Raw genomic sequence first — 10,037 nt, 5'->3', positions numbered from 1 at the left:
GAGGAGGAAAAAACACTCCTTTATTCCCTGTGGCAAAGACTGCTCGAGAGCAGCCAGCACCCTTCCTGGGAAGGCAGGCTCTGTCTTGGGGCCCCAGCAAGGCCAGGGCAGTGGTAGGGTCACCGCTGACCCCACAGGCAGGTTGGGGTGGAGACGACTGCCCCTTCCTCAGAGCTTCTCCAGGTAGGAGCCAGGGACGAAGCCACGCTGCCCATTCCGTTGTACTGTCCACCAACCATCTTCCCCTTCTAGGATGACCTCCAGGATGTCCCCCGCAGAGAGGTCCAGCTCATCAGAATTCTGGGCGAGAATGAAGGCACATCAGGCTGAAGGGGCCTGCTGGGACAGTTCTGGTCAGCCGTTCCCGCACCCCAGGCACGAAATGCCAGCTTGTCTCCCAGGCGGGCTGTCAGCTGAGGCAGGACGTGGGGTGCTCTGTGGGACTCAGCCTCTTCATCTCTCTGGTTTGTCACTGTGGGCCTCCCACAACCTGGGGCTCCTTCCCTTCTCCCTGCTCCTGACACACAGCAGCCTAGCCATTTGTGGCAGGTGGCCTGCCGTGCTCCCACCCTGCTAGCCCTGTCATGAGCACAGTGTCATCATCCCGGCCTGTCTCCCCAGCCAGGGACTGGGCCTTGGGAGTCACCGAAGCCTGCCCTGGGCAAGAGAATGAAAGCACATCAGGCTGAAGGGGCCTGCTGGGACAGCTCTGTCCTTGAAGGGATGCTTGGCCTCTGTCCTGGGGAACCTAGGGGTCCAGCTCTGTGCTCCTCACCTCAAAGCAGGGAGCAGACTAGGCTTCCTGGGGACCTTGGCACGGTGCCCTGTGGCTCCTTGACTCATCCTCCCCTTATGGGCCTCAGAAAGTCAAACCCTGGACACTCATGGTCGTGGGAACAAGGCCCTCACCTGTGGGTGCAGAACCTGACCCTCAGACCACTTCCTCAGGGAGCCCCAGCTGTCGGTCTGCCTGCACACCACGTATGCGTGTGACCAGACTCAGGCAGGCCCGGGCCTCCCCTACATGCTGGGTGCTGTCCTAAGGGCACCCACTCCAGCACACAATGCACGTGCCTACGTGTGAGCACAGCCTGGGCGTACCAGTGCCCTCCCGGGGAGGACAGGAGGGCGGGTCCTCACCTGGGCCGTGTAGTCATAGAGTGCCCTGTACTCCTGGGCTGGCAGGGTGGAGGGTTCTGGCGTCTCCTGCACAGCGATGGCGGCGTAGACACCATCGTTCCGTTCAGGGGTGGGGGTCAGGTTCTCTGTGGAGGCTGAGAGCAGGGTCAGGCCTGGCGCCCGCCCCTTGGAAAAAACAGTGGTCCCTGGAGGCCCCCCCGATGTGGAGCTTCCCCAGACCTGGCTCAGCCTCTCCCCAAACCCCAATCCCCCTGCTGCTGGAGGACCCATCTGTGCCAGGTAGGCATCCTCCTCGTCCCTGCAGGGTGACAGTTTGGGGGCCCTCACAGCACCCCCATTTACCTGCAGAAGCTGCTGACGATGTGGTCTTGGCACTTCCGTGCAGCAGCCCAGAGAACCTGGGGACAGGGAGGAAAGCAGGTGGGTCCCGGGGAGGTGGACGAAGCAGGGAGCCCTGGGGCTCCAGGCACAGGTGTGACTGACGGGGTGCCCCTCAGCATGAGAGCTCCTCCAAGGGGGGCCCCAGCGGCGGCGCTCTTCCAGTCCCTCACACTGTGGCCGTCGTCTTGTGCCGGGTCCCTGCAGAGCCTAATTGGTGGCCCTGAGACCTCTTCTCCAGGGCCCAGGCCCCTGCACCAGCCTCCCCCAAGCGCGAAGGAGCTGCTGCCCGGAGCTTGGCCTACTCGAGGCCCGCTAGGGCCTTCACCCATCTTGGCCCGGACGGTCCTCTTCCCTGCAGCTTCCCCGTGACCTGGCCACGCAAAGTGGGTTCCAGGAGGCAGTGCTGGGCTAATTCACCCCTTCCCCTGTGCCTCGCTCAGGCCTGGAGCCAGATTTACGCAAATTTGTTGAGTAAAAGAAGAAAGCAAAAAGCAAGAGGCAGACACTGGGGTACGTAGTAGGGAGACAGGTGAGGGTGCCCACAGCAGGTGGTGCTAAGGGCTAAATGAGTAGAGGCTGATGCTACTTCCCTGCCTTAGGAGGCCTTCCGGGGGGGGGTCGGGGGGAGCCGGGCCAAGGCTGAAGGCTCAGCTTCACCAGGGACACAGGGCTGCCTTGCTGGGGTCTGGGTCCTCCAAGACGGTAAGAGTGCAGGTGGGAATGCCCTCCTCTCCTGGGGGCCTCTGGTTCTCAGGGTTCGCAGGGGTGTGTGCTGTGATGCCCAGGAGCCTCTGTCTCCCTGGAGACTTCCTGCAGGGGGGCTCCAGAGGCCTTGGAAATGAGCTGTCCTCGGAGGGCTGGGAGCCCCACCCCTTGCCCCTCTCTCAAAGACAGGGCCTTCTCCGCAGTAGGTTGGAGGGAGAGGCGGTCAGAGCGACCTGGAGTGGGGGTGGGCTACCGGCACCACGGGAAGCCCACAGATGTTCCTAGATACCCACACAGGGGACATGTGGGCTGTCATCATCGTCACTTAAGGCCTGAAAAGGAGCATCCTTAGATCTGGGCCTGCCCCCTACATTCACAGGCTCTGCACCTAGAGAAGGTACGTGGCTTCTGCAGATGACACCCACTGCAGCCAGTCCAGAGGAGGAGCCCTGGGAAAGCCTGGAGCGTTCTCCAGGAGTACGGGCTGCCCTGATCTCACCAGCGGGAGAGGTCACCACTGCAGCCTGTCAGTCCAGGGCTCCAGCCAGGCTAGCGGCAGGGCCTAAGGGACAAGCCACCCTGAAAGTCTGCATGCAGTTGCTAGTGAATAAGTGGGGTGTGACTGCTTAATGCCCCTGTCCCTTTAGGCTGAGGGTGTCATGAGGCTAGAGTGAGCCTGTCTTGTCCCCAAAGAGTGCCCAGCACCCAACAGCACCATGTACACAGTAGGTGCTCAGTAAGTACACAGGAAAGAGCCAGTTAAGGAGGAGAGGCGGGCCTTGCTTCCTGGCAGCCCCCTTTTCCCCCAGCCCCAGTACCCCAGTCTGCGCTCACCTCTTTATCATGCCACAGGATGGCTGCGGGCCAGGGCTGCTGGACATCGGGGCGACCTCCCGGTCATAGTAGTTCTGGTAGGGCACCGGAGCTGCGGGCAGCAAGCCCGTGAGGCCCAGGGTAGGAGGCCAGACAGGACACCCCCATCCTGTCCCCACCCAAAGACCCAGTCTGGGGCCCCACCTTCCCCTGGCCCACCCTGGTGCTTCCATGAGAGACCCCACCGCGGGTACCACCAAGACCGAATATTCTAAACTTGGGCCTTAGTGATACCGAACAGGCTGGGGAAGGGGGCTCTGGGAGGCTCCCTGCCTCTACCCCTGTCCTCCGCCCCTTCAGTGTTACCAGGGTTCTTGAGCTCGGCTCATCCTCTGTCTCAGAGGAGGCAGCAGGCTAGAGCCCCGGCACTGCCCCTGACCCCTATCCCCCAGCGGGGAGGTGTGACACTGTCCCTGACTGCCCTCCCCCGAAGGGAGGTGTGAGCCTCTCCCGCTTGGTCCCGGCAGCTGATGCACAGAGAACCCCGGCCGGGTCGTCAGGGCGAGGTGGGCCTGGACGCAGAGGCTGTGCTGCCTCCAGGCTGGCCTCACCTGGGGGCTCGGTGCCTGTGCTCTTGGCCTGGATGAAGCCGTCAATGTCACCGTCCACGCTGCAGCCTTCCAGAGTCACCCGCACCTCTTCGTAGAGCTGGGAGCGGGAAAGAGCAGACGCTGAGGGGCCAGGCCTCCCCTCTGTGGGTCTGAACCCGGGCCAGAGGCCTTGAGGGCTAACAACCCAAGGCCTGCCCAGGGGTCAGGGCCTGGCTGGCAGCTTCTCCTGTTTCCTGAACAGCTGCACAAGTTCCTTTGCAAGGAGTCACCTCACTCCCATCCTCTGAGGGCGACACTACTTCCTCTTTTGACAGATGAGGAAATTTGGGAGGAGAGTGATTTGTCCAAGGTCACAAAGCAAGAATTCAGCGCGCTGGGCTTGGGATTCACTACGGGAGGGTTCACAGCCCACACTCCTTCCTCTGCCACAAGGAGGCCACTGGGGGGTGTCAGTCATTTGAGGGGGAAACTCCAAAACAGCCTGTGGGCAGAGGGGCAGCCTCGAGACAGCACGGGGCTCTGGGGCTGCACCAACGGAGGGCAGGGCCTCTCTGCTGAGGAGGACCCACGCAGGAACTGTCTGGGGACAGAGGAGGGACTAGACCTTGGTTCCTGTAAGCGCCAGGCCTGGAGCAGACAACCCAGGGTCCTCCAGCCTCTCCCCAAACTCTGCGGGCCTGTGTCCACCCACCTTCCTGACCCTGGCAGACGGAGCAGGTGCTCTGTGGCTCTGCTAGCAGAGCCAAGGCCTTGGAGCAGGGCTGCGCACAGGGAGCAGGTGCCGGCAGCGGGGGGTGGGGGGGGGCAGGGGCGCGGACCACAGAGGAAGCTGTCTGCTGCCAGACTCAGGTGGGCCTGGGGAGCTGCTGCTGGGGAGCTGCCCTCTCCCCACGCCCTGCCCGTCCCCGCCCTCAGCCCCCACCTCGTCGTCCTTGACGCACTGCATGGAGAGCTGGTTGCAGTGCACCCACAGGGCATTGCGGAGGATGGTCAGCCGGTCAAACTCTTGCAGCTGGAAGGCCTGGGGGAGTAAGAGAAGTGGAGGGCTCTGCTGCAGGGCTGGGCCGGGCTGGGCCAGGCCGGGCCCCACTCAGCCAGACCCCCTCTGCTGAAAGCCAAGTCTAAAGGAAAGATTCTTCCTGAGGGTCTCCACCCCAACCTTTGTACCAGCTTCTGGGGAGTGTCGTGCGAGGAGCACTGGTCCCCGAATCCTGAGGCCTGTCTCCCAGGCCCTGTCGGTCAGCAGGGCCCAGGGACGCTATGGGTTTTGTCTGAGCCTCAGTTTGGACTTAAGCCAGTGGGGGTGCAGGATGCCTGCCTGCAAAAAGGGGCCCAGAGCACAGAGCCAGGCAGTGAACTCCCCAGGGGCAGGGACCCAGCACAGGGCCGGTGGTATGAGTGGAAGAGAAAATGAAGGAAGCAATGATGCCTCATCCCCCCGTGAAGCAGCTGGAGCAGGGGTGGGCGTCTGTCCCATTGTAGCTGAGGGAAGTGGGGGGGTCACTCACCTCACACGTGGCCCGGTGCTCCTGCTCCCACTCGCCCCGCACCTTCTCCAGCTGCTCAATGTTCTGCCTGTATACCCGCTCTGGAAGCACAGGTGGTCCTCAGGGAGGCCGGTGGCCTGAATGCCCTCCCATGGCCCCTCCTTTGCTCCAGCAGTGCCCCTGCCCCGAGTGCCCTCCTGTGCAAGTCCTTGGAACCCCTCCTCCTCCCTAGAGGGACCCACCCTGGCTGTGGGTGCTGCATCTGAGTGCTCGTCAGGGCCCCGCACCCTAGTGCTGCTCTTCTCAGGGTGACTCCCAGCTCCCCGCTGTGCTCCAGCTGCCTGGGGCTGGGGCCGGGGCCGGAGCTGAGCCTCAGAGGCCCAAGGTCAGAGTCTGGGTCTTTCGCCATCCCTGGCTCCCACCCTCACTTTCTAGATGGGAAACTGAGGCTCAGAGAAGCTGGCACTGAAGGAGGGGTGGAGGGGAGTGTAGGGAGCTGATGGGCTGGGAAGCCCACAGGCTGGGCCATGACCTCTGTCCCCAGATTCTCTGGGGCTCACCTGTCCCCAGCCAAGGGAGCTGCTGCGTCCTGGAAAAGGCCGTGTTAGCAGAAGGCAGAGCCTTCCCAGTGCAAGGGAGTAACCGAAAGCTCTCTGTCCTAGGAGCCGTGCCAGCAGAGAGAGGGGTGTTGGGACTTCTGGCATCGAATGAAGGATAGAGGAGACAGGCCCAGAGAAGGGAAGGCTGTGTGCATACACATGTGTCAATGTACAGATGGGAGGGAGGGAGAGGTGGGAGGCGAGTGGGGCTGTCTCCCTTGATTGTGGCTGTGAAAGTCCTGGGCTCTGGAGTCAGATGGCTTGGGTTCGAATGCAGTTACCACCACTTGTTGGCTGTGTGCCCTTGGGCAAGTCACTTAACCTCTCTGTGCCTTAGCTGCCTCATCTGTTAAAGAGGATATAATAGTGGCCACCTCACAGGACTGTCACGTGGATTAGTTAAAATATGCAAAGCACCAAGAGCAGTCTTGGCAAATGTGAGAAAACCAATGTTTTTATCTTGCACAAAAGTATGGAAGTGAGAGTGAGGGGCATGTAACTGTCCCCAGGGTGAGGGAAGCGTGCTGCTGGGGGAGGACTGTCCAGGCCACCACTTTCCCCAGCTGAGGGGGTGGGCCGGCTGCCTACCTGCCTCCGTGGCCGAGTCCTTGCACTGCTTGGCTTTGTTCTGGCTCTGAGGAGACAGAGAGCAGCCCTGAGGCCCCGCCCCCAGGGCCTCCCAGCCCAGCCCAGCCCTTGGGCTCCCAGCCTCCCTGGGTGACTCCGAAGGGACTCCCTTGGCCACCCAGGGGGCCACTCAGGAGCCAGCTGTGGACAAGTTCTCTCATTAACTCCAGCCTCACCCCACAGACGACCACAGGCTGGTTCCAATAAAAAAGGAATAAAACAAACCTGCATCTCATGCAGATACACGTGAAAACAGGATGCTGAGACCGAGAGGGAGACACTGACCAGGCCTGGTGCCCCATGACAACTCCTGAACCCACTGGCTGGGGCTTGCTGCCACCAGCTCACTCCAGGCCCCTGCCCTCTCTGGGCCTCAGCCTTCCAGTCTGTGCAACGGGCAACTGTGTTCTTGGGCCATGGCAGCTCTGACACCCTCCCCCGCAACTGGCCAAGAGGCCAGAGCAGTCAAGAGTTTGGCCTCTGGACAACCTGGGTTTGGGTCTTTTCTCTGTTGCTTCCTGGCCCTGAGAACTTGGACAAGTCACTCACCATCTCTGGGCCTGTTTCCTCTCTGTGACTTGGGCCTAGTGAGCCCTTCTTCAAAGGGTTGTGTGAGGGTTAGCGTCTGTTCTCATTGTCTGTGAGCTCTGGGCCTGGGCTGCAGGGGTCTGCTCTGAGGAATGGGTCCTTGGGGGCAGCCTGGGGATGGATGGCAAAGGGAGTCAAGCTGACCCTGTCTGTCCAGGCCCTGAGATTCTAGGAAACCCATTTCACAGATGGGGAGATGGAGGTTCAGAGAGGTGAACAGCCAGAATGTCCCAGATGCAGGCCTTGCCTTGGGGTGTCTGTGGCACCCCTGCCCTGCCTCCCTGCCCTGCCCCAGCCCTGTGACACCACATGGCCTCAGTGGCCCCACACACCTTCTCCACCTGTTTCTGTTGGCCATTGGCACTGATGCGCTCGAAGGCCTGCTCGGCATCGTCTGCGTCCCGGCACTTCTGCTCGTATGTCTTCTTGGACTGGGGGTGTGGAAGGGCATGACTTGGGGCGCCCCAGAGTGAGGCTCCTGAGCCCAGCCTCCCTTCTCCCTGCTGGGGGCTGTGGATGGAGTGGGGGCCTCCTCACCGGGGACAGGGATCAGGGTCCGGAATGGAGATGGACAAGGGAGTCTTTTTGCCAGGCCCCTTCCCAGTGGGGACAGCGTAGCCCTACCCATGAGCCCAGCCTCATCAAACCACCAGCAGGGCCCTGCAAAAGCCACACGTGGTCACGATGCAAGCCTCTGCACGTGTGGTCCCCTGGTGGAGCCCTTTTTCTCCTCACCAAGTGTCCTAGGGGACACAGCTCAGGGGTCCCTTCTCCCTCTGCCCCCAGAGTCCCGATCTGATGGCATGGATGGCCCTGCGGACCGCTGTCTGGGACTGACCGCCTGCTCATCAGTCGGGATGAGCCCCCCGAGGGCAAGGCCTGGGTCAGTCTGTACGGGGCCCTGGGACCCAGTGCAGCCCCCCAGACCCAGCAGGCTGCTGTTCCTGTTGCTGGGTGGAGGCCTACGGCCAGCCCTGTCCCCTGTGCCCAGCCCAAGGCTCCTGGGATCCACACCTTGAGCCCAGCCACGCCTCCAGGCCTGAGACTCTCGCACTCACCTCCATGGCCTTCTTGTAGAGCGACAGCTTGCTTTTCTGGACACGGTCCATGGCGGCCTCATACTGCGGGGGACACAAGGCTCTGAGCGTGGGGCTGTGGCCTCAGGATGTTCTAGGCCAAGAGGACAGGGTGTCCCTGGGACGAGGCCCGGCCTCCCCTCCTGGCTCTGACGGCGGCGATGACAAAGCTCCCTCCCTGTCCCACCGTCTTTCACAGCTACCGCTCAGAACACAAAGTGAGGGGAGCCCGGGGTGTGGCCCAGCCTCGCTGCAGACCCCAGCCCGCGCCTGCGCTCTGGCAGGCACACCCAGCCTGCACGCATACACGGGCCTCCGCTCATAAGCCTCCGTACCCACGCACAGCGGTCACACCCGTGCACACACGCTGGTACACGCACGCAGAGCTCCACATGACACACACTCAAGCACTAACAGGCCCCACTGCTTACACTTGCACACACAAGGCCTTCACAGAGCACCCACAGACACCACTCACAAGTACACACACACACACTCTCTCATGTCCCCCCACCCCACAGCCATGGGCCTGTGCACACACCCCCCAGACTGAGTCATGGCCACACATACAGGCACCCGGGGCCATTGCACCCTCCCCTCCCCTCCCCGGCTCCTTGTTCAGATCGGGTGAACTTGGCCTGGACAGAGATTGGCTATAAGGTACGAGGAGAATTGGAAATAAAATGCCCCTCGTGTTGCGGCTGGAGCAGGCTGGTGCCTGGGGCCTCAGTGGGCCCGTGCCAGCAGGGAGACCTCAGGAACTCACCCGGCCACACCCAAAACATTGAGGCATGCACGCATGTACCCACATTCTCCTGTGTGCACACACCCAGGCAAGCTCCCCCCACACTACATCACAGCTCTCCTCCACTTGCAGGCACCCTGGCCACTCTGCAGAAGGTGTCACTCTGTCCAAAACAGCTTCTGCAGACATCACAGCCCTGCTGGCCACAGGAAGGCTCAAAATAGCCCCCTCCGGGCCTCAGTGCTGCAGCGGATGCTCTGCAGGCCAGTCCCAGCCCAGAGAGGCCACTGGCTCCAGCGCCTCAAGGCTGGGCTAACTTCTGGGGCTGGCTCGGGGGTAACAGCTGTCTGCTCAGGAACCCTAATTTAGAATCTGAAAAGCCAGAGACCCCGGCTGGCCGGACGGGCAGACAGGGGCTACGGCCACACGACACTTCTGTGGTCAGAGCCGTTAGGCCGGCCAGCAACCTGCCTATGAAGGGGGGCCTGGTTCTGGGCTGTCCCCAGAGCTTGGGAGGTGGACATAAGTGTCGCAGCCTGCAAGAGGGGAACTGAGGCGCAGGGAGGGAAAGCCACTCGGCCAGCACACCCAGTCCCGGCCTGGCTCCGGCCGTGACCTGTCGCCGTCCTCTTCGCTACTCAGCTGTGTGGAGTTTTCCATTTTCAGTTCTTTGAACAGTTTATGATGATCCTTCCTCTGGGAGCAAGAAGCATTTCTATGCACTGGCCTCTCCCACCCTGTCCAAGGCACCACCCTCATCACTCAGGATCTGGCAGGCTGAGCGTGTATCCCCACCTGTCTTCCCAGAGGCCACATGCGCAGCCAATCAGAGAGCCTCAGGCTTGGGAGGGGGCCCTGGGACACAGAGGTCCCCCAACCCCCCTTCCCTACAACTCCTGCATCTTCCCTAACAAGCAGCCTCCAGCCTCTGCTTCCACACCTCCCGTGATGAGGACCTCACTTCCTGTCCATGCAGGCCCCCCTATCTAGGGGCAACCATTCGACAGATGGATGGAAAGTTCCTTTGGATGTGAAGGTGGGCCTAACAGCCCGGACTCCTGCAGGCTGCCTCCCTCAGCCTCAGGCAGCCCTGCAGGGTCCCTTCTCCCACAGTCGTGCTCCTTGGGTTTCTGCTCGGCCAGTCTGGTGGCTCCCTAGCTTCAGTGGCCTCCTCTGAGCTGTCACAGGCCCTCTACAGCCTGCTGTGGCTTTGTCGTCCAGAAATCCCAGCTTTTTGTAACCGAATGGTCAAAAAGACCGTCTTT

The 10,037-nt window shown here is 61.9% G+C and overlaps 1 protein-coding gene across 4 annotated transcripts in view; it reads right to left on the bottom strand.

Annotated features, from left to right (window-relative positions):
* Window positions 1–10,037, bottom strand: part of PSTPIP1 (proline-serine-threonine phosphatase interacting protein 1) — a 36,412-nt gene continuing 26,375 nt past the window's right edge. For 3 of the 4 annotated variants that reach the window (XM_006208768.3, XM_072950941.1, XM_031691716.2), the window contains exons 6-15: window positions 8,010–8,072; window positions 7,284–7,382; window positions 6,325–6,370; window positions 5,159–5,238; window positions 4,573–4,671; window positions 3,651–3,747; window positions 3,061–3,151; window positions 1,483–1,538; window positions 1,141–1,274; window positions 1–300 (exon numbers count right to left, since the gene is read on the bottom strand). In XM_006208768.3, the coding sequence (XP_006208830.1) occupies window positions 169–300; window positions 1,141–1,274; window positions 1,483–1,538; window positions 3,061–3,151; window positions 3,651–3,747; window positions 4,573–4,671; window positions 5,159–5,238; window positions 6,325–6,370; window positions 7,284–7,382; window positions 8,010–8,072 (897 nt within the window). In that variant the 3' untranslated portion in view covers window positions 1–168. The remainder of the gene's footprint in view (window positions 301–1,140; window positions 1,275–1,482; window positions 1,539–3,060; window positions 3,152–3,650; window positions 3,748–4,572; window positions 4,672–5,158; window positions 5,239–6,324; window positions 6,371–7,283; window positions 7,383–8,009; window positions 8,073–10,037) is intronic. The other variant, XM_015243142.3, reaches the window with a different exon arrangement.

The sequence above is a fragment of the Vicugna pacos genome, chromosome 27, assembly GCF_048564905.1.
Source record: "Vicugna pacos chromosome 27, VicPac4, whole genome shotgun sequence".
Classification (NCBI taxonomy): Eukaryota; Metazoa; Chordata; class Mammalia; order Artiodactyla; family Camelidae; genus Vicugna; species Vicugna pacos.
The sequence above is the reverse complement of the archived record's forward strand: the minus strand, read 5'-3'. Positions and strand labels throughout refer to the sequence as shown.